The sequence below is a fragment of the Cydia pomonella genome, chromosome 1, assembly GCF_033807575.1.
Source record: "Cydia pomonella isolate Wapato2018A chromosome 1, ilCydPomo1, whole genome shotgun sequence".
In the NCBI taxonomy this organism is placed as follows: domain Eukaryota; kingdom Metazoa; phylum Arthropoda; class Insecta; order Lepidoptera; family Tortricidae; genus Cydia; species Cydia pomonella.
The window spans coordinates 28,281,573-28,306,536 of NC_084703.1; the positions used below are offsets into that span (position 1 = coordinate 28,281,573).

The 24,964-nt window shown below is 38.5% G+C and overlaps 1 protein-coding gene across 9 annotated transcripts in view; it reads right to left on the minus strand.

Moving 5' to 3' along the window:
• Positions 1-24,964, minus strand: part of LOC133519095 (FERM, ARHGEF and pleckstrin domain-containing protein 1) — a 107,517-nt gene that overhangs the window by 64,319 nt on the left and 18,234 nt on the right. For 4 of the 9 annotated variants that reach the window (XR_009799586.1, XM_061853046.1, XM_061853013.1 and 1 more), the window contains exons 4-14: positions 17,432-17,536; positions 16,965-17,187; positions 16,755-16,878; positions 15,602-15,666; positions 12,731-12,909; positions 12,270-12,430; positions 11,637-11,711; positions 10,065-10,195; positions 7,736-7,905; positions 1,948-1,974; positions 134-220 (exon numbers count right to left, since the gene is read on the minus strand). Coding sequence is in view for 8 of the 9 variants with exons in the window: in XM_061853046.1 (XP_061709030.1) it covers positions 134-220; positions 1,948-1,974; positions 7,736-7,905; positions 10,065-10,195; positions 11,637-11,711; positions 12,270-12,430; positions 12,731-12,909; positions 15,602-15,666; positions 16,755-16,878; positions 16,965-17,187; positions 17,432-17,536 (1,347 nt within the window). In the remaining variant the exon portion in view is untranslated. Of the gene's footprint in view, positions 1-133; positions 221-1,947; positions 1,975-7,735; positions 7,906-10,064; positions 10,196-11,636; positions 11,714-12,269; positions 12,431-12,730; positions 12,910-15,601; positions 15,667-16,754; positions 16,879-16,964; positions 17,188-17,431; positions 17,537-24,964 lie in introns of those variants that run through there. The other 5 variants (XM_061853075.1, XM_061853059.1, XM_061853029.1 and 2 more) reach the window with 4 other exon arrangements.

Consider the following 24,964-nt stretch of genomic DNA (forward strand, 5'->3'; position numbering starts at 1 on the left):
TCTTTGCATTCACCCTACACAATTTTTACGTTTATTAAAGAGAAAAAATATTTTGGCTTAAGATACTTTGTAGAAATGGATAGTTCAATTCTTAGTTTAGTATACCTATTATACAAAAGCGAATTGTACTGACCAACGGTGTCGTCGTCCGAAGAGGCAGAGGCGAATCCTCCGTAGGATGATGATTGACCTCTGCACGGGTCACTAGTTCGGGAGCCCCCTGCGAATACGGAAATCGCAGGGATTTATCAGCAACACAAGAAAACAAATGTATTTAGTGCCCTGTGCTGCTTAATACCAGTGTGATACATAATAAATATGTACAGTCAGATGCACAGAGAGGTGACGAAATAGACTGATCGTATGCAGGAGGGTCACCTCTCCCTGCAGCTGACTGTACGTGCTTTATAATGTTTTATGATTGATCAAAAGAATAAAAGAAAACATTCATGGCAAATACGGTCGCCGTTAATATCGGACAAATCTCGAATTACTACAATTTCAAGATTTCAATATTCATGTTTTATGAGGGCAGCTGATTAACAGTCCGCCGGACGGTATCGGCCTGCCGGTTAGAACAAAAAGTTGACAGTTCCGAACAACTGACAGGCCGATACCGTCCGGCGGACTGTTTATCAGTAGGCCCCTTAAGGAGAATTTCACAAGAAAGGGGTCAGCAAAGCATTATAAAAATACTTACATATGTCTAAACTTTAAAATTTTTGGCCAAATTCGGTTTTTAAAAAACTACTCCCTCCAAAAAAATGGGATCGTATGTCATAAAAAGTAAATAAATAGTTTATCACCGACTATTTTTTTTATGTCGATAGATATAACATGAGCAAGTCGAACGATCATTTTTGCGTCATATTTATAGTTACTAATAAGCTTCACCTTGGCAGCGATAGATTCAGTAGCGGTCTCATTAAAAATCCACCTATATGTGTATCATCAAAAAGCAATGAAGGGTTATTTATAAACTTCGCCCAGTGTCAAAACGTATAGGTTAGTCCATGCAAAGTGAGAGACGCAACAGTATTTAAGGCATGTTAAAGAATAAGATAGAGCACTTCCGAGGAAGCGTCCGAGGGTAATGCTGAGACGAATATTGTTTGAAAATTACACATTGAGTGATTATTGCAGAGTGCGACACACACACTATAATACAATAACAAAAAAGTTAAATAACGAGGAACGGGCGTAATAACCATGCTTCTTAATTCTAACATACGTAAGACCCAGACAGAAAAAGAAAAGTGGTAAGACGGAGAAAATATGAAAGTTGTAGACGTTCTCAGGCAAAAGTTTGTTATTGGTTTAAAATTTGAATCAATTTTAAATGAAATCGTTATATTTAAAGCAAGGCACACAATAGCTTTAAGCAGCTAACTAGGGCATCAACACCGTTTTCAGACCAACGCACACGCTAAGTGAGTGCAGTTATGACGCTTTTGTACAACAGACACCATGGCTTCCGTCGCACATCGTGCCTTTAAGCAGGAGGATTGCTTGCCTTCATTGCCTGGGAATAAATGGTTTGTTTTATGCTCTCTTTTATAAAAACAAATGGTAATGGCTGTGGTAGAGCTAACTCGGAGCTCAAAAGCCGAGATTAGTTCCAAATATCTGTAATGTATTCAGGTGATTTATTATTTTTATGGTAAGTTCAATGTTCACGGAAATTAGTCGATATTATTATCAAATTCTAAGAAAGGTACAAAAGCGACCTTCAACGTTAAGTGTTAGCAATTTAACTTATACACACACTTATATTAATCTGTGCCATGATGCCGCTTACAAGTATAATATCGTGTGTTGCGTCTTACATTTGGAGGTAATGTATATTGTATTTTGATAACTGTTTATGTACATGCAATCAAAAACGAGAATTCTTTTGCAAGCGAACGTCTTACACAAAAGGTCATTTTTCAGTAAAAAAGCGCTTACGATTTGCTTGCAGTACAGTTTTGATAGCTGAAATAAACAAAAAACGAAATGTGCTGTAAAACATGTTTAAACAAATTGTCGAAAAAATTGGTTAGTTGACCAAATGACAATAAAATAATAATGTAAATGACGTTCAATCTAGATATTAACATATCGTGGTTTGAATAAAGATTGATTAAGAGGGGGCGTAAAGCCAGGAAATTTGAAAGGAATAAAATATATGGCACGCCGCGCGTTTCTCGCGACGGAAGATTCGGCGATCTCGCGGATTTTAACAATTTACCTTAATAACTCTGAAAGTATATCTGGCTAGTCATATCCCTCGGCTATATCACTAGTTATTTTATATTAAACTTATATTGCAGTGTTATGCAGAGTAACGATATACAAATGAAAATAAATGATAATTAAATTAGGCATGATTTTTTATCGAGCCAACTTTAACCTTTCAAGGTTTTGGGTCCGCCCTAAGTTGCAAATATTGTCTACTTTCTGTGTGGTTTTGTGCATAGCATTTGTCTTTGAAAAAAATAGTAACAATTGACAACATTTCAATTTTCAGACCCTATAATTTTAGTGGTTCTCTAAATTTTAATTGAAACGAGGAATGCGCTTATAGTTTTTTTTTTCACTGGGAGTTGTATTTAATTTCTTATACATTTTTTTTATGTGTACTTACTTAAAATGGCGTAACTCCAGTTCTACGCTAGAAGCTAGGTCTTATATCGATAGAAAAAAAATATGAATTAATTAATCTGACTTTGTCTGTCATTGTCAATGTTTTAAACTGCTCCGTTGTTGTTTCAAAACAATTTTGATAATATATCAGATTTCTACGACGATTTGGATCTTATAACGGATACTGATACATGAATACGATACCAGGCTTTCATACGGATCGACGGATAAACACTAACAAATGTAATGTAATTAAATGTTTGTACCAATATCTTCGATGAATCATTGCTATTTTTGCAGTAGGTAGGGGACGAAACATTATTTGGTATATTTTGGAGGAGTATATGTATACCTTATCGATCCATACGGCTTTATCCATTTTAAAAAGAATTAGTAGATAGTAATTAATTATGTAAATAAATTTATCTTTGTTATGAAATTCAATCAATACGTCGTATTTAATTGACTATGTCAAATCCAATATTATGACAGGTATTTTTTTTTGATGAATGACAATGGCATTACACCTATTGTGCCGTAGAATTGGTAAAAACACAAAAAAAAATTATTCTTTTGTATTTTTTGTAATAAGCCATATTATATTTATATTAATATATTGCAGTGTCCAGCAAGCAAAATACTTTCAAACCGTTTGTAAAATTTCAGGTTTTATAAAAATGAAATGTTGTCAATTCAATTAAAATCTACAATTTTGCGTTAGCGTATGGGAATTTACAGTAAGTTTATTTTAATATATACCTTTGAAACTTTTAAGACTGTGTCAACCGTCCATTGGCGCCCTCTTGGTCTTTGTCACATAGTTTTATTGGGTTATTCGCACTAGTTACCACCAAGTTGTTACCAGTGGTAACTACTGGGACTATTTTTCCCACTTTTTACCACTGGTAACTACTGGGAAATAAATTCCCACTAGTTACCACTGGTAAAAGGTGGGTGTTTTTTCCCCAGTAGTTACCACCAAAATGTGGTTAGAGTTCAATACTAATAAAACCAGTATAAATATAGATTGTTTTAATCAATTAAAATATATTGATTAAAAGCATATTTTTATTTTTATTTGATTCAGGCAACAAGGCCCATATTACAAATACCCTACAGACTAACATACATATACATTTTATAAAACTACAACTAAACACTATTTAGGCGACAAAACGAACAAACACGAACGATTACATCCTCACTACCCAGGATAGCGAAAAAGCCTCAATTCTTGTTTTACTGGACTACTCACGCGCTTTTGATACAATCAATGTTACTTTATTGCTATCAAAATGAACATACTATGGTTTTGACCCTAAAACCCTTGGTTTGCTTCTTATCTGGGTAAACGCACTCAAAGGGTAGAATTACACAACTCTCAGGGCTTCTCTATGGTTTCAGATAAATCTATGGTCACCAGAGGCGTTCTCCAGGGATCAATACTGGGCCCTATTTTATTTTTACTATACAGCGCAGACATAACTTACAATATAAGTCATTGTAAATATCACCTATACGCAGATGACCTACAAATGTACACCTCTTTCAAGAATGAAGGCACCCATTTTGCCGTTGTAAAAATTAATCAAGATATCAGTCAAATTCCACTTTGGTCTGAAAAATAATAGTTTAGTTATAAATCCCCTAAAATCTCAAGTTCATAGTAATTGATTCTAAATTTCAAATAGTGAATACAATTAATTCAATTTACAATTAAAAAGATACATTTCATCTAAATAGCGTTTAGATTTCTTTTTACTATTTTTTTTTTGGACTTGCACGGGTTTTAATATTTTTTATCACTTTTAAGGCAGTTTACTGAAACACTAATCTACTTATAATTGACAACATTTCATTTTTATAACAACTGACACATAATTTCGAATAGGGCGCGTGCATGAACTGTAGGAGGCAGCACAGGAGACGTCAGATTTTTGGCGCGAGGCGTAAATGTGATGTTTACTGTTCCGAGGTAGCCCACAAGATGGCAGAACCTATTATGCACAAGAAAACACGTGACGTGTAAATGTACATGTTTATGGTGCCGATTCAGGCCACAAGATGGCAGACCCTCCAACGCGCACGGTCCCTATAATGTTGCTTCCTGAATACTGCAATATACCTAGTTGGTTACTAAGTTCTGTTACTCGATCTGCAACCTCTTTATTTTCGTTAAAACAAAAGCTACCGAAAAAATAAAAAATTACAATGTGGTGGATTTCAGAGCTATAATTATATACCACACATAACGCTTATCTCGTTGTATCTATAATTAATTGGGGCCTAAAAGAGAATCGTATCACAGTAATTGCGTTACACAAACGTGGGCACCCGCCAAACATGATATTGAAGTTGCTTGAAAACCTAAAAATCAACAAACAATTTGTTTATCGCACAATTAATAGATACAATAGTACTCAGAGCTTCGATGACCGCAAGAGGTCTGGAAGACCATGCACCGTTCGGACCCCAGCTCTAATAAAGGCAGTGAAGGCGAGAATTGCAAGAAACCCCGTCCGGAAGCAAAAGTTGTTGGCAATACAGATGTCTGTGAAGAGAAGCTCCCTAAAAAAGTTATCAATGAAGACCTTGGACTACACGCTTACCGCAGACAAAAAGGTCATTTGCTTAATGGACGATTAAAGACTATGAGGCTAGAGAGAAGTCGCGTGCTATTGAAGCGGTACGCACAAAATGGCCACCGTAAAATACTATTTACAGATGAATTTTTTTTTACCATTGAAGAATGTTGTAACCGCCAGAATGACAGAGTGTATGCAAAAAACAGTCAAGAGGCGATTGCGGCTGTTCCGAGAGTGCAATGTGATGATTTGGCTGGGTGTGTCATATAAATAATAATAAATATTATAGGACATTATTACACAAATTGACTAAGTCCCACAGTAAGCTCAATAAGGCTTGTGTTGAGGGTACTTAGACAACGATATATATAATATATAAATATTTATAAATACTTAAATACATAGAAAACACCCATGAGCCCATGACTCAGGAACAAATATCCATGCTCATCACACAAATACATGCCCTTACCAGGATTTGAACCCGGGACCATCAGCTTCGTAGGCAGGGTCACTACCCACTAGGCCAAACCGGTCGTCATATGTACTCAGGGCTAACACAAGTTCATTTCTGTGAAAAAGGTGTGAAAACTGGGGCCAAAGTTTACCAGGAAACCGTTCTCGAACCAATAGTGAAGCCCCTAAGCCACACCCTATTTCTAAACCAGCCATGGGTCTTTCAACAGGACTCAGCTCCTGCACATAAGGCAAAAACAACTCAAGCCTGGTTTCGAAGGAACAAAATTGACTTTATTGTCCACGAAGACTGGCCGTCCTCCAGCCCGGACCTTAACCCCCTGGATTATGCCATATGGCAGGTTATTGAGGAGAAAGCCTGCGCTAAAGTATTTATGCCAATTAAAAATATTATTATCTTACTGAAGGTGACGAACATAATAAAACCGTTTTTGTATTGAATACAGAAATGACGTCATAATATGTGACCGGAACCAGCAAAACGTCCCACTTTGTCGCTTGCCATAAGAACGCATTGACAGGTTTTTCGTATAAAAATACAAGCAAATCTCGTCCTTATGGCAAGCGACAAGTGGGACGTTTTGCTGGTGTCGGTCACTCCATTTTCTATACCTTTAATGAAATGCTGCCAACTCCATAAATTAAGGGTTTTTGTTAAATGTGTTGCCTATATTTCGACTCTTAGATGTTTGTTATGTATATAAGTAAATATTTATTCACTCTTCTTCTTCTTTTTATCCTGTTACCCCCTGCTGGGGTGTAGGGCTCGAACCATTTTATTCCACTGACTCCGGTCTTGGGCAGCTTGGGTAACCTCCTCCCACCCCATCCCCAATACACCCAACTCTTGCTCCACGGAACGGCGCCAAGTAGATTTAGGGCGACCATGTTTCCGTTTTCCGGGCATCTTCCAGGTCAGCGCCACCTTGGATAGGTGGGTGTCAGGCTTCCTGAGGATATGCCCAATCCAATGCCATTTGCGCGTATTTATTCACTATACGTACAAAATTACATTCAAATGTATCGTCTTTAAGCAATTATAATTTATACAGTACAAGCCTTGCTCAGTTGGGGACTAGAGTATTTTTAAAACATGCTGGGTACGGTGACAGGTGTCATCTCCATACAATTTATAATCTTAAAATGCCAAATCTCGCAAAATTGTATTGAGATGACATCTGTTCTTTTCTGATTACCCTTTCCGTTTGAAAAATACTATAAGTAACAGACGTCAGATGCCGAATGAAGTGACGACTTGACAAGTGAGTGTCATGGCCGCCATAAATCTATCATGGTAACCATAAGGGCGTATTACACTATTCTGTAGTTGTCGTTTTCGAAATTACGTTTTAAAGTATAGTAATAATACACACATCTTAAGACGATAATGTTATTGTATTAAAACGGAATACCAAATGTTGTTTAGATCTGAAGTATTACCATTTCAAAACGAACATTTCTACCTCAAAATAGTTTTAATTCAATATTAATTAATGGGGCTGCTTTTTTAATAAGTCTGATTATTTAAACTGAGCATTTAAATATTGTATTTCAAATTAGTAGTAAATTATTTACTTACGTGCATTCGTTCGTCAATAATATATTTACTATTTATGGAACGTTTCATTTTACTGGCAACACAGTGGTAGATTTGATGGAATTTAATTATGAATCAGGGTATACTCGTAGTAACGTCGTCCCCCCCCCCCCCCCCCCCGCGCGGACCATGGGAGTATAACGAACGAATTTGCCAAACATTCATTCGTGTTGTCGCTATGAAGTCGAGTCGTAACTCTCATTATGTACAGTCAAAAGATTTAATTTGTGACCCATTTCGTACCTTGTCACAGTGACAATAGTATGAGGTCTCTAGCGATGTTTATGTTGATTGTCACTGTGACGAGGTACGAAATGGGTCACAAATTGAATCTTTTGAATGTACCGGTTGGACAAAATACTATTTGCTACTTGCCTTCCATATCTAATGACTAACGATAAATAAATGAACAATGAGTAGTAAAGGCGCTGTGTAGTGACATGGCTCGTACCTTGTCCTTCGTGGCGGCATAGGCGGTAGCTGTGAGCGGCGGGCGAGGCGCGCCCTCCGAAGGTCTGCGAGTGCGCCGCGCCGCCTGCGCCGCCTCCTCCGCTGTGTAGCCCTTCATCATCAGAGAAGCCTCCAGGTAGTGAGGTTGCTTGTCCCACTCCAGGGAAATCGCTGAACAGATACAAATTATTGCTTACGACACATTTCATAACATCCTTTTACAATTCCAATTCGATTTCTTGTGTTAATAACGACTCTGTATATTGTATCTCTCTGTATCGAGGAAATTGATTCTTTAGCAATTTGCGATTCAAGTAAATTTGGTTGGACATACTTATCCTAAGAGATGTCTAATGAAAAGTGAACGGTAAAATACTAAAAAAATAATTTCCTCGACCGTACATTACTAATATTACTTACATATACATATTTTTCTTCACGTATTATTTTTTTATTCACACAACTTACACCTCCCGCGTCGAATGATGACAGTTGATTTTTATATAGGTTAACTGTCATGTGAAATGTATGTCGACATTTTTGAAATTTACAATATTCTTTTTTTTTATGTAACAGTTAAGTAAGAAAAATACGTTAAAAAACATGTTTCTTCTATTGATCTTTAAATTAAGCCTTTCTATGATTTAGTCACTAACCCAAATTACAGCCAATATTGGGGCATCGTTGCTCTTTTGGTGGAACTCGTGGATATGTGGCGGCGTCGCCGAAATATGTTTATCGCTCATTTTAAACGAAACTTTTGCTATAGTTACTTTAAAAACAACACAAGAAACTCATTGTTAACTTTAAACGAATTAAGAATTAAACTGTAAGTCAAATGGGGTTACCTATCATAATGTCGAAATTCGTTACTCCGAATATTATTAGCCCGAAAACGTTTCCCTTTTTTCCACTTCGCGTAATTATTGTTTGCCCGAAATTACGTTTCCCATATTATGTCCCCTATTTTTATTTCGTCGCAATTTCATTTCGCTTATGATTCGAATCGCCACTTATTGAAATCCCGAAGTTTCATTTGCCAACTAATTTATTTGGCGTAAAGTTTTACTTCCGAAATATTACTTTTCCGCTGTGTCAAAACATCGAATCGCATGAGTTTGCAATGTAATTCTAGCGCCAGTTTGTCTCCGCGGGGTCGCAATTCTAACTTAACCTAACCCACTTTTCTAGTGCCAGTTTGTTTCCGCGGGGTCGCAGTTCTAACCTAACCTAACCCACTTTTCTAGCGCCAGTTTGTTTCCGCGGGGTCGCAGTTCTAACCTAACCTAACCCACTTTTCTAGTGCCAGTTTGTTTCCGCGGGGTCGCAGTTCTAACCTAACCTAACCCACTTTTCTAGCGCCAGTTTGTTTCCGCGGTGTCGCAGTTCTAACCTAACCTAACCCACTTTTCTAGCGCCAGTTTGTTTCCGCGGGGTCGCAGTTCTAACCTAACCTAACCCACTTTTCGTGCCAGTTTTTTTCCGCGGAGTCGCAGTTGTAACCTACTTAACCCACTGTTCTAGCACGAGAGTCGCAAAAACCAAATCATAACACAAAAAAGCGACAAGCAACAAATTTCCAAATGCCGGGAATAATTAATAAAATCTGTTGCAATTTTTTTTATGGCATTCGGTGTAATGATATTAGGGGAAATGAAATTTAGGTGTAACGTAGCATCGGAATTATGAAAAGTGGGGTAACAAATCAGTTGTCAAACAATAAAGTTGGCAAACGTTCTTCGGGCTATTGAGTTTCGGGAAAACGTTAATTCGGGGAAACAAACCAGCGGCGTTTCGTAAGTATGGTAAACAAAGCAGATGGATTTAAAAAAATCGGGGAACTGTTTTCGGACAAGTGAAAATCGGACAAGTCAGTTTCGGAAGATCGATAGGTTACCGTCAAATGGCGGTAAATGAAAAAAATTTCACGAATGTCACGGATTAGTTTTTTTTATTTTATTATTCAGAGGCAAACTAGAGTCGGAGGCCTATTTCCGTATCGTTCGATACAAACTACATGCTACATTTGTCAAAATTGTATGCAATTTACATTTCATATCCAACAAAAAGGCATCTCAACTGATATTAGAATAGAGGTCGAATCGAATTGCTTTTTTTTCAGAGATGTTCGAAATTTCAATGTCATTACTAATTCAATTTTGATGTAGTAATGAACCAATTACAACATTTTCACAGATAAGAAATTTGCTGTAACAAAACAGTTTATCGTAATGTTGGCCATTATTTACGAATTTTTAAGGCATCATAGAATGTTTATGATATGTGTGTAGATAAATGTTATAAAAGTAATCGTTAATGGTATTACGTACCGTCAGAGCCAGGAGGCAGCGGCAGCAGCGGATGGGCCGACACGCTCGCGTTCAGCGTGCCCTGCGCGGGCGCCTGAGACACGTTGCCGCGCGAGGAGCGCAGCGAGCGCGACGCTCGGAACGAGCCCGACCTGCCGACAGTCGGGCAGAGGATGGTGACACCAGCTTTTGGATATGCGCGCGCGCGCGCCGCTCGCTACGATACGAGACTGCGCTTCGATCGTGCCCACTACTCTTCCTTAATGCCGTTCGGGCTCTAGTATCGTTTTGCATATTATGCCTGACCCGTGTAATGGAACCATATGTCAAATCCATCACTTAACATCTTGGTTTTATTGGAAAAGGAACATACAGGGGTAATAAAAAACAACTAATTTGTTTACTACCTGGAATGTAGTCGATTTCCACATGTAAAACAAATTACATGCAAATCTAAGACAATATCCGTACTATAATCATTCGCCTTATAAAAGTAAAATTAACTTAATCTTAGCTCTTTCATGTTACGATTTTTGTTTGCCTAGTAAATAATAGAAAGCGCGTCACGTAAAATTTTACGAGCGCGGCGCTGTATTTAGAGACAATGTACAGTACTACAACAAGTACAGCACATTATTTGTTAGAAATTAGATGAACCGAGAATGGATTTTTTCCAATATTACTCCATACAATTTAAAATTTCAAGCATACAATAAGTGCTCATTCCAGTTCATTGGTCAAGACGAGCCTATTGGACAATCGTGGCTTGGGATAAATTACTTGTATGCTGTACTTATATTGTATGTTAGCGAGTATCAAAACTGAGCGCACGCCCGCTTAAAAAATCCCTAAATAAAACGACCACACCATCCTCTGACCGATTGTCGCAGCATCGCACGACACAGCGGATACATCCGACGAGTTTCTTTTTTTTTAAAGCGATAGTCTCAATGGATACAGCGCATGCTCGAAAGTTCTATTCACCATTGAAATACATAAAATCTATTGAAAGCCTTCCTCTAGCTTTTTATAATTAGTCGTTTTTAGGGACTTTTTACGTAAAATCATGCTTTACTTCTGATTAGGTATATACCTGAAACTTGTTTACACATAACGCCCACAAGACAAAACCAAAAGCTAGTGTCACCCAATCCATGCCACCCGCTCACCGTAGAGGAACGCAACTTTAATTATCTAAACTTAAATTTAACAGTACCACTACCACTTCCCTCATATCTCTTACTCGTCTTCAAATTTAACTGCTCTACACGGTTGCTCTAGAAGCAAACACAAAGTATTCTTCAAATTAATACCTCTCTCAGTCTCAGCGTTAAGCCATCATTAGTTAGTAACATGACATGTTAAGCATTTCACTACGGAGCTCAGCTGACGTCAGTCATGGTTGAGTGTTCAACAAATAAAACTATTGGACTACAAAAGTACACATGTAGTCTTCAATTTTTTACCGCTACGCTAGCTATTCCTGCTAAAGCTCTGGAGTATACTTTAGTATAACATGCTATTATCTACAACCAACGTTACTAAATTAATAGCTAAGCTCGTAATCAAGACAATTAAACAAAAAAACTATACCTTTGGAAAGTCTGTCTTTTCACATAGTTATCTCTGACAAATTCAACAATTTGCTTCTGGGTTTTGCCGCTATACCTGTAAAATAATATTACATTCTTTAAATTTTGACACCCTTATGACAACAAACTAATATAGTTAATCCCGCAAAAAGGAACATGCGCTTTTATACTAAAGGATTCAGATCCTTTATTATAAAAGCGCATGTCCGAAAAGTACATTTCGGAGTAGTTTTCATGTCACCAAAAAGTTTATTATCCTATTTAATAGAAATTCTTGACAGGAGACCTTTTAAATGGACCGGATGTACTTTTCATGCCTGCATACTTGCTATATTGGCCCAACGGCCATTTGTCCGGTACAAGGTGCTAAAGGTTGGTAAAAAAGAATACTAACTTATATTAAATTTTCATGGCTGATTTTTATGTATGTTTTAGAAAATATTGTTGAAAATTGATAAACAACATTGCCAGACCATTTCCACCGGCCGTAACTTTTACCAGTCGCTTTAAAGCTGTCAAAAAATTATTGTAACTTTACTTATATTCTCACTCTCGATGTTTATATATGATACTCAGGAAACGGTAAACACCTTGTGTATCCAGTAAATAATGTTCCAATATCATTGAAACTCACCTAAACGAGGAGCCTCTGGACATCACGCGAGTCTTGTGTCTCTGAATGCGCGGCACGCTGGAGCAGCGAAAGAACCCGTGGTTTTCCACGCACTTCTTCCAAAAGTTCTTGCACTCGTTGCGACCCTCGAAGAAGAACTCGACGATATCGCGGTGATATCCCTAGTTATAAAATGAAAAATAATTTATTATATTTCGACACCTGCGTCAATTAATCATATGAAAAAATTTAAGGTATACATACATTTTAAATAAAATGAAGAATTATTTTTCAGTTACACTTAGAAGAAGATTAAAAAATTAGATCACAAATATGAATTATTCTGAAGATCGTGATAATATGTGAAATTAATACATAATTCTAAACTACTACACATTTTGATTATTAGCTATGAATTAAATCCTCGCACCGTTCAAATCTTTCAATTTTAGTTCAAACTTTATTTAAAAAAATCTACTTACATAACCCTCAGGATGCAGTTTGATAAGGAACTTTTTTCTTTTGAAAGATATTTTTCTTATTTTAGCCCAACTGAAGGTGTTTATCTTTGTAAAGTTCTGGAATACTAGAATGCCTAAGTGCGCCACGGCCAAATTTAGTGGCACGGCCTCGTGGTCTTTGGCTGGGTGCATCTTGACGCCTGAAATCATGTTCAACCAGTCATAACATTGTACATGATAATTATAACGTTTTTCTATACTAGTACTAGCGGTACGTCAAAAAACGCTGCAAATCGTGTTAAAGGCATGAAAATCGATACGATTCATCTTTAGACCATTTAAATCAATGTGACCCGTAGAACCAAAAATAAATAAAAAATGGAGAGAAGTTATGCCGTCATCTTTTTTTTTGTATGGAAAATCAATTTTTGTTCGGAAACCTATCGTGTGTGCTATTAAATTAAGAGCTTTTTAAGCCAATTTTATAAATATATCACATCAATACATTTTAGTCATTTATAGTTAATTAGAATAACAATAATTTTTAATACATACAATGTTTAGGCTTTGTAACCTAATATCCTCATTTCTAAGCCTAAGGAAGCCTAGTGTAGTTTTTTTTTAATTTTTCATTATTACATAGTGTGAGTGATCTATCAATCTAACAATCAAATAACAAAGACATTCAAATTATTAATTAGTAAAACTGGAGGGCCCGTTTCTTTTCTGCCAACGTAGTGCGGTGTTTCCCCATATACCTAGTTGGTTACTAAATTCTATTACTGCAATAATCTTTATCTACATAAAATATACGAAAGTTGAATAAACTATATATTAAAATGAAGTACCAAAATCAGGAATTACATATGACAATATCATTCAAAATGGCCTCCTCTGGCCTTGACACAGGCCCTAAAACGATGAGGCCAGTCATCAATAGCGGCACGCACGATTGTCATGTCTAATTCCGTCACTGTCTTAACTATGGCCCGCTTGAGGGAGTCAAGATTTGTGTGGGGTTTAGCACAGGCTTTCTCCTCAATAATCTGCCATATGGCATAATCCAGGGGGTTAAGGTCCGGGCTGGAGGACGGCCAGTCTTCGTGGGCAATAAAGTCAATTTTGTTCCTTCGAAACCAGGCTTGAGTTGTTTTTGCCTTATGTGCAGGAGCTGAGTCCTGTTGAAAGACCCATGGCTGGTTTTGAAATAGGGTGTGGCTTAAGGGCTTCACTATTGGTTCAAGAACGGATTCCTGGTAAACTTTGGCCCCAGTTTTCACACCTTTTTCACAGAAATGAACCTGTGTTAGCCAAATCATAACATAAGAGGGATGATGGCCTCGTTGCACTCTCGGAACAGCTGCAATCGCCTCTTGACTGTTTTTTGCATACACTCTGTCATTCTGGCGGTTACAACATTCTTCAATGGTAATTTTTTTTTTATCTGTAAATAGTATTTTTCGGTGACCATTTTGTGCGTACCGCTTCAATAGCACGCGTCATACCCCATGTATGTAAGAATTAACTCAAAAGAAATCAACTTTAACATATTTACATAAAAAAAGCGGCCAAGTGCGAGTCGGACTCGCCCATGAAGGGTTCCGTACCATTTATGACGTATTAAAAAAACTACTTACTAAATAGATCTGGTTCAAACCAATTTGCGGTGGAAGTTTGCATGGTAATGTATATCATATATTTTTTTTTAGATTTTTCATTCTGTTATTTTAGAAGTTACAGGGGGGGGGGGACACATTTTTTCACTTCGGAAGTGTCTCTCGCGCAAACTATTCAGTTTAGAAAAAAAATTATATTAGAAACCTAAATATCATTTTTGAAGACCTATCCCTAGATACCCCACACGTCCCATATGTGGGAAATTTTTTTTTTTTAATTTTTTGTCGTAATAAAAAAAACTACTTACTAGATCTCGTTCAAACCAATTTTCGGTGGAAGTTTGCATGGGAATGTATATCATATATTTTTTTTTAGATTTTTCATTCTATTATTTTAGAAGTTACAGGGGGGGGGGGGGACACATTTTTTCACTTTGGAAGTGTCTCTCGCGCAAACTATTCAGTTTAGAAAAAAATGATATTAGAAACCTCAATATCATTCTTAAAGACCTATCCATAGATACCACACACGTATGGGTTTGAAGAAAAAAAATTTTTTTTTAATTTTATGACGTATTAAAAAAACTACTTACTAGATCTCGTTCAAACTAATTTTCGGTGGATGTTTGCATAGCAATGTATATCATATATTTTTTTTAGCTTTTTCATTGTTATTTTAGAAGTTATGGGGGGGGGGGGATACATTTTTCCACTTTGGAAGTGTCTCTCGCGCAAACTATTCAGTTTAGAAAAAAATGATATTAGAAACCTCAATATCATTTTTAAAGACCTATCCATAGATACCCCACACGTATGGTTCTATTTTTGTGGAAACATCTTAATGCGGTTCATAGAATACATCTCCTTACCAAGTTTGAACAGTATAGCTCTTATAGTTTCGGAAAAAAGTGGCTGTGACATAATCGGACAGACAGACAGACATGACGTATCTGTAAGGGTTCCGTTTTTTGCCATTTGGCTACGGAACCCTAAAAAGTGACTGAAATGTAATGATGAAATATATTTTTAGAATTGACTTAATAGCACACACTATAGGTTTCTGAACAAAAAAAAATTACCCATACAATAAAATGATGACGTCATAAATTCTCTTTTTTTCTTTTTTTTTGGTTCCTCTGGTTAAATTGATTCAAATGGGCCAAATTTTCATTCTTTTAACACCATTTGCAGCATTTTACTGAATTTCGGCGTGTACCGCTAGGGCTATACGTATTTATTTATGAGTATTGTGGCTTGTTTTTATGAAATCACTCACCATATAGTTCACACCTTCGCGCAGTCTCTAATAAGTTCATGTCAGCTTCCGCAGGACTTTGTCCGCTATAAAGAATGATACAAGAAATTGAATAACGTCCCAAGTGAAAAAAATGCATTGTGTAAATAATTGTTTAAATTTAAGATTAAATATATATTTCCTATTAAGCAGCAAACATTGTGGTAGTATCAAGAAACAAGAAATTGTTATATAAATTCATTTTAGAACGTTGTATATTCTTGTAACTAAAAATTCAGGATTTCAACACAGAACTTGACATCCATATAGATCTCAATTCTTTTGTAGGCGAAGACAACAACGACGCATTATCTTAATTTTATATTGAACTTGGCTCTCAATTCACATTTATGTTTTTGATGGGATACAACATACCCAAATTACAAAGAAATCGGATTAGTACTTTGGCTGTAATAAAATAAAAATGTTTATTCTTTTTTGCATTTTTTTTTAACCTGAAGCATTTGAGGCTTAATTTTTGGTGAAAGCGCTACATATATATAGGTTAATAATCCAGTAAAAGGAAATCAATTCTTTCGCTAAGGGCAGTTTGGCCATGCTTACCCGGCTATACCCTTTATATGATACTTTTTTTTAATGTGCGATAGGTAAATGGGCAGATAATGGTACATTAACCAAGTGCATTATTATTTGGCAACATAAAACTTTGAAAGGGTTCATTTTTAAAATGGTTGAGAAAAAACATAGGTATGGGGGGTGATTTGTTGATAAAATTCATCGTACTATACGTGGTTAACGACTCCACTATACGTGGACAAACACTTTGTATATCCATGTGTCGTGCGCGATGGCGGCATGTTTGAATAATTGCGGAAGAAGACAGGTGTTATACTTGTCTATGAATATCTGTCAAACTTCGGCTGTCAAAAAAAAAGTCGCCACTAAACCGACCATTCGACATTTAGGTGAATTCCAATTTAGCGCAAAAATTTAAAACTGACATCTGATAAACTTTTATGGACAGACAGCGTATTGCACACTGGGTGTTTAGCTCTTAATTTAATTTCTGAAGTCTAGTGCTAAATGCTAAGTGTCACTTTGTACAATGCAATGGATTGCACATTGGGCGGCACGAGGAAAGATCGCGCAATTTAAAACATAAAAGTTAACTTACGAATGCTTTTTGTGGTTTTCCATAATTCGTCTCTCTGATTCAGAGTCTTGTCCAGGAAAGAATTTGTATCCACTAAGATAAGTGTGGTCCGGGTAATCTTCGGGAACGAAGTCTCCGCATTCAGCTGTGAAATACAAATACGAGTTGCTTATCTTAAACTGTATGATTGTTACAAAATATTGCAAACATTTGATCACATAAAGTCCTTGCCTTGAACAATGTAGCTAGCCAGCAAAGCGGCCGTATTCTCATTACACTGGATGCAGCCCTGCGCCAAGTCGCGCTTCACTTGTAAGCAGAACAGGTACCGGGTGAACTCCTCCTCCAGGCGCGCGGGGTCTGGCGTATAGAACTTGACGCAGAACCGTAGCGTGGGCTCCAGCATCGACAGCCCCAACTGCCGGCACATCGGCTTCTCCACGTCCAACCAGTACTGCGCAAACAGACACTCGATACATCCCTGCGCGGTGTCCGCAACTCAGGGCACAACAACTCGAAACGATCGCAACGCATGCTGTGTGTTAAAACTTCTTTGTCGGTCCAAACTCTTATTACTGTTACATTGACTAAAATATTTATAAAAATCAGCTGTCAATCATTAGATTTCCAAACTCGCGATACGGCGCTGCAACATGCAATAATACAAATATGTATAAGTAAATATATCAATATCATACCCGTGTTCCATTTGCATCTTGATACTCTAATCCAAAATAATCCGCTTCCAGCAAGTGCAACTGTCGGCAGACTTGGTCAAACAGCACACGGCCCATAGCTTTGGACTGAAACAACAGAAAACATAATTATAATTTGTATTGTAATTGGGTTGTAACTTTATATTAAAACGGTCTATAACCTCGTGCGCTGGTTTGGAGTCTTATTTAAATCGTGCTTAATAGTACTGGTACCGTGTTGTTAGGTTTAATGCCAATTTCCGGTGGAGACCAAACCTCAGTCCGACCTAGACATAATAAATTTACAGCGAATTTACAGCTAAAAGCTACTCTCCACGAGTGCCCCAAATTTGTACTTCACAATAGTTACATATTTTGCGAGGATAGTCTGAATATAACACCAAACGCCGAGCCACATCGAAGGTGGACCAACCAAACGACATGTTGATTTTGTATCCAAGCGATTCACAAAATTTTTCGCTACCAGTTGCACAAATTGTGATGCGAACAAAGTTATATCAAAAAGCGAGACCGAATGCCGATGATCGCACAAAGCTTTGCATAAGGCTAAAAGACTGACAGCGTCTCAGCGAGTCATGTTTTCATGCGAGGTAAAAGCCCTGTTCCAGGATAGCTGAGCACGGACACGAACCCAAGTCGGTGTGTGTTAAAAAACGACGCCGAAGGCCAAGCTGCAAGAGAGCAGCGTTCACACGAATGGTCAAGTGTTTTAAAGAGCCGAGATGGGCCGAAATTACATTGATGAGGTTTTAAGATAAGATAATCTTTATTGATAGCGTACTGGTACAAGTCAAACACAAGTTTGTACAACAAATATACAAATTCCACATAGAAAAAGTACTTATTTTGTACGAAATATACAAAGCATATTTAGTAATGTCAGTTATTTTCAATAGGTTAAATAAAATAAAATAAAATTTTTTTACGTAGTCAGTGGTAATTCCATCATTTCGTTAAAATTTAAAAAGGTTTTTGTGAGTAGCCACGATTCAAATTTTCTTTTAAAGGATTGGTGGGATGGTGCATCTCTTATGTTTTCTGGGAGGCGGTCGTATATCGCAGCCATCACAGGGCCTGTGACGTACACCGACTGTTCTGACCTTGTGGACCTTGCGCAGTGCGAGGCATCGTAGGTATCCACCTACGATGCCTCGCACTGCGCATGTGCATTCGAAAGGCACGGTCACAGTCCGATGCTCGGCCCCATAGTTCAGTTCCGTATGATAGTATCGAATGAATGGTGGCGAAATAGCATGATCTGTCTGTATCCCCGTTAACCGTCGGTGCAAGGCGTCGCAGTGCGTATCACGCTCGACCTAGTCGTGCACATACACCATCGATGTGTTCCCGCCAAGATAAAGAGCTGTCCAACACAAAGCCGAGGACTTAGGTGGTCGCAACTTGCTCATTTTTTGTGCTAGGATTGCCATTTAGACTGACTCGTAGCAAGCAGGTCTTTTCCGTGTTTAACCTTCATATGCCGGAACGCGGATCCACGGTAGTAGGTATTGAGTTCTAATTAGTTATTGATTAGAATCCAATACTTACTGCACGGATCCACGTTCCGGCATACGAGAGTTTAAACGCTAGACCGTTTTGCGTAAACCAAATATGCAATCGATTAACGGTGTCATTTAGAGCCACTTCGAGTAGTCGTTCGTAGCTGTGATCACTTCGCTAGTGAGCATACATAAATACTTCGGCCTCATCAAGGGCCCCCGGTAAATCGTCAAATTTAAGACCCAAATTTTAGGCCCTCAGATGGTCCAAACTTGGGCACAAGAGCAGACTCTCAATTCTTCTGTAGCTCGGTCTTTGATCTCACACGGAAACGCGCCTCTCTGGGACACATTGAAGTTTAAATGTATCAAACAAAATGTCTCTGTGCCTGCAATTTTAGAACCAGTGAGCATGGCGAGGGACGACGGCAAGCGTTCAAATGGAGCCACATTAGTGCCGTGGAAATTAGAAAGGTCCTTCATGTGGGACGCGACGTGCGTTGACACCCTTGGACAGTCCCACATTGGGGCGACCCACATCCAGGCCGGCGCTGCGGCCGGCCAGCTCTATAATAATAATGAAACCTTTGTAATACATGTTTAGACTGATTAATAGTAGATTATTGCAGAGGTTGACGAGTTTCGATAAGTTTCGTGGATACGTCTTCTTGTAAAGAAGACGAATCCACGAATTGCCGAGGCATATATAGGGCTTTTCTCCAAACATGCGAGGAAATCAGGTAAAATAATCATAATTTAAACATGAACCAGCACTCAAATCGAACCTTCACATCAAAAACGTCAAAAACAAATTTCCCTATTTAATAATTTTTTTAAAGTTAAAGGCACAACTATTCTGCCATTCAGTGCCATTCAATATAATTGTGAAATATAAGCTGTATTTGCACGCATGAGATCCTTAACAAAATATAAAAGTTATGTAGTCTTTGATTTTATTAAGCAGTATTCGCACGATCATAACACGTCGGTCTTACACGACTCTATCCTGTAGCTTGAAATGATGCTGACCTGGTCGTGTAGACGTAGCCCGCAGCTATATTCATTGGCTGTATGCGTTTTTCTTAGTGGATACATGTTTTTAAAAAGTATAAAACAATACAGTAATAACCTACCCGTCCGCTAAAACACAATGGTTTGATTTTTTTAAATTTAAGTCTGTCCATTACGAAGAACTTCCCGTACTATTTTTGCTACACTAAGGGGAACATTTCCGAGCATATTGGAGAAAAAGTTATTTATTACACTTTTCACTACAATTGTTAAGAGAGTGCTTAAAGTTAACAGAATATATATATATTATGTTAACCTCGCTTCGCTCGGCCGTCTATATGTCTTCGGCCGGCAACCCCTTTCGCCCCGGCCTCTTTATAGTACAATCGGATTAGGACCAACCTCGAAATCTCTGGAACAGTCATGAAATTTGGTATGTATATAAATTAAAGTCCCCTTTTTCATGCCCACACCATTTGACATTTGGGGACCTCGAGGCAGCTCATCGCAGCCATCTTGGAAAATGTGTACCATCCAGGAGAAATTAGCGTTTTACTCTAAATCTACATTCTTTATGAAAATATAGTGTAAGGCAACATTAAATCTTATTAAATTCTACACAAAAAAAAAGTCCTGGATATCTTTGCGGAAAAAATACATCTTGTTATAGAAAATACTTGCTGAATCTAAGTTTAAAGCTTATACACTTCCAGGGGACATTCTCTTAATAGGAAACTCGGAGGAATATGAATTCCACTTTTAACTATACATTTGTACGTGATCTATCCCAATATTAACATTTTACTCGACTGCGACTTAACCAGAAAGTAGGGTTATGGGTTTAAGTTTAAGTACTGATGATTCAGTACACCCTGTGAAATTTTATAAGCTTTCACGTCGCTTTACACAATATTCATATTAAATCCATAAATAAAATCCAAAAAAACAGATAGGTCGCATACTTTTTTCTATACCGTCTTATCCCCATGGTCCCCGAAGCTCAAATTTTAAGACACGCATACCGGGATCCCAGAAATTGTAGGTGTGAAATTTAATGACTGTCACTATTGTTTAAACCCCATTTAAGACCTGAAATATGTTTTTGCAATCACATTATTTAGCCTCCGTTAATTTTAGTAACTTTGTATTGCGTAGCACTCGTGTACTAATTATGGACCTACTGATGTCTATTTTATTGAAATCCGCTAAATAGTTTAGGCGCTAGAAGACAAAATATGATTTAATATTCGGAGTCCTCTCAAGGAGGTTGGTTTAATATTTCTGAAATAATACAAGTGTAAACAAGTTGTGAAGGGTAAGAAGAATCTACCGATACGTCATTTAAAAAAATCCGTCCAGTATCCTAAGCTACAGGTTGTACTGAATCATCAGTACTTAAACCCATAACCCTACTTGCTGGTTAAGTCGTAGTCGAGTAAAATGTTAATATTGGGGTAGATCACGTACAAATGTATAGTTAAAAGTGGAATTCATATTCCTCCGAGTTTTCTATTAAGAGAATGTCCCCTGGAAGTGTATAAGCGCTTAATCTGGGTTCAACAAGTGATTTTTATAGCAAGATTTATTTTTTCCGCAAAGATGTCTAAGACTATTTTGTGTAGAATTTAATAAGCTTGAATGTTGCCTTACACGATATTTTCGTGAAGAACGTAATTTTATTTTTATACCACGTCGGTGGCAAACAAGCATACGGTCCGCCTGATGGAACTCCAGAGGTGTTACATGCGCGTTGCCGACCCTTTAAAAACCTGTACACTCCTTTTTTGAAGAACCCAATACTGTATACCCTCGGGAAAACCTCGGCAGGGAGCTCATTCCACAGCCGGAGCGTCCGCGGGAGGAAATTCCTCTTAAACCGCACAGTGCGCGACCATTTAGGCTCTAAGGTATGAGGATGAACACCCTGCCGACGGCGAGCGGTGCGGTGATAGAAAGTGGCCGTTGGCATCATGTCAAACAATTCTTCAGAGCACAGCCCATTGTACAAGCGGTAGAACATACACAAGGAGGCCAAGTCTCTCCTTAGACTTAATGGTTCAATGCCGCTTGAGTTTGGGATCGTCGTCGATTCGTACAGCGCGCCTTTGGACTGAATCTAAGGGTCCAAGCTGGCATCCAGGTGCTCCTGCCCAAAGGTGACAGCAGTACTCCATATGGGGTCTGACTTGCGATTTATATAGTAGCAGTCTTTGCCCCGGGGTAAAGTATCGTCTAGCTTTATTGAGCACACCCAATTTTTTTTGGATGCAAGCTTAACCTTCCCTTCCAGTTGGCCACGAAATTGGACATCACTGGAAATGTCGACACCAAGGATCCCAATACTCCCTGACATGGTAAGAGCTGTGCCTTGGAACTGTAGGACCACAGTAAATGGGGTTTTCTTAGCGGTAAACGCGCAAACTTGTGTCTTGGTGGGGTTGAATCGGACTAAATTATCCCGACCCCACACCGAAACTCTGGATAGAGTGCTCTCAATATCGGACGCAAGCTTTTCACGGCTCTCCAGCACCTCAGAACGAGGGATGTTGGCACGGCCTGTGTAATAGGCATCCCCAGTACTGTCGTCCGCATAACAATGAATGTCGCAGATAGACAACATGTCATTATTGTGCAGCGAAAACAGCGTTGGGGAAAGCACAGAGCCTTGTGGAACGCCAGCGTTAATGTCCATGCTATCGGAGCAGCTACCATCTACTACGGCACGTATGCATCTGCCGGACAAAAAGCTAGCGATCCATTTGCACAGTTCTTCGGGAAGTCCATAAGATGGCAACTTCGACAGGAGACCCCGATGCTAGACCCGATCGAACGCCTTCGCTATATCCAGGCTAACTGTCAATGCCTCACCTTGACTCTCAATGGCCGAAGCCCAGCGGTGTGTGAGATACACTAGAAGATCACCTGTCGAACGACCGTGGCGAAAGCCATACTGGCGGTCGCTGATCAGATCGTGTTCTTCTAGGTATCTCGAGCTTTGCATTAATTATATGCTCCATGACCTTAGAGAGAAGAGAGGTAATAGCGATAGGCCTGTAATTCGATGGGTCCGATCTATCGCCCTTTTTAGGCACAGGGTGCACAAGGGCCGTCTTCCACGAAGATGAAACATGCCGTTTAGTGCTATAAAGTGTGAAAAGGCGCGCTAACACGGGACACAACTCGGGAGCACACTGCTTGAGGACAACTGCTGGTATGCCGTCTGGCCCACTCGACTTATGAACGTTTAGGGATAGCAATTCCCGCTGAATATCCCTCTGCGTGATCGAGATCTCTGGCATAGAGTATGCGCACCGCAGTATAGTGGGCGGCACGGGACTACCGTCGTCGTTCATGGTCGAGTTCGACGCAAAAAGAGTACCTAGGAGATTGGCTTTCTCTTTTGCACTATGGGCCAGATCACCATCAGTTTTCCGCAGTGGTGGTAAAGACGACTGACATAAATTTCCCTCGGCAGCCTTGGCAAGTGACCAAAACGCGCGACTCCCAGTGGGGTAGCCCGCTAGCTTCTCACCAATTCTGCCGACGAAATCGTACTTAGCCCTGGCAATGGCTTTCTTACTGGACCTCGAGGCAGCGTTTAGTTTGCGTTTCACATCAGAGACGTTCGGATCTTTATTAGCTACAGCCTTGGTCCAAGCCTTGTACGCAGCCTACTTGCGAACTGTAGCTTCTTTACAGGGCCGATTAAACCAAGGACGTCTCTTTGCTCCCGCAGCTATTACTGAGTTGGGAATGAAACAGTCCATTCCCGCTAGTATTGTCTCAGCGACACTGGCTGCGTAGGACTCAGAATCATCTGATCTGGATTTTCAGTAAAACGCGAATTTCTCCTGGATGGTACACATTTTCCAAGATGGCTGCGATTCCTCAAGGTCCCCAAATGTCAAAAGGTGTGGGCATGAAAAAGGGGCCTTTAATTTATATACATACCAAATTTCATGACTGTTCTAGAGATTTCGAGGTTGGTCCTAATTCGATTGTGCTATTAGTAATGTACTATTAACCACCCATTCTAATTGAACAAAAGACCACAAATAGAAAGTTTTTCCTTATTTAATCGAAGCCTAGATTTCACAATCCGTAAGTGAAATTGAAAAATACTTAAGTGTATTTTAAAGAAAAAGACTTTAAGATACAGATAACTTTCAACGGTAACATAGTTAAAATGCGTTTCATGCATATGTATATATAAGGCTGAAACAAGAACGTATCTGAACTAAACTCTTATGGTGGTAATGAGATAAAGTGTTACTGGAAGTCGTAAGTCTTCCAATTTGCGGCTCGCGTTTTATTTATAAAGCGCTGCGTCCCCTCCTACACGGCTCGATGGTCAGTTGTTTAATGCTAATTTACCGTAACTGATAGCTGATAGAGGTCGCCAGTTTCATTTTATTAGATGCCAGCCTTCATTTGAAAATGAACATTATAAAGGATAGCTTTAATGCCATGCTATACTACTACAAATTATAGTTCAGAGATTTAAGATCCAAAAATCGATAAAAACTATTAAATGGTACTAATCGCTGCAAACCCACTAATGACTGTAAGATAACTCTCTCAATTCACTTCAAAAACTACTTCTGCGCATATATGGGTTAATTTACTTAATTTAACACTTAAATGTCATATGTACGAAAACTAATATTCTAAAGTAGCATCATTGTGCTGTCTGGGAAGAATATTAATAAGCCACTCTAAATCCATGGATTATAAATGTTATGATTAAAGTTTCCTTAACATTTGGGAATAGGCTAGTTAGAGTTGAATATTTTATATAAATGCCCCCGACAACCCGGCGCGGCGGCGCCGACAGCTCTACCAGAGGCGTCACAAAACACCGGCCTTACTACTACAAGTTTGTAGACTAGGATTGATAAATAACAAGCTAGTTATAGCTGAATCTCACGAGTTTTTACCGACGATTTCTAACGAAACACCCATAAGATCACCTAGTCGTCTCTTTGTGGAAATAAACGGTGGTTTT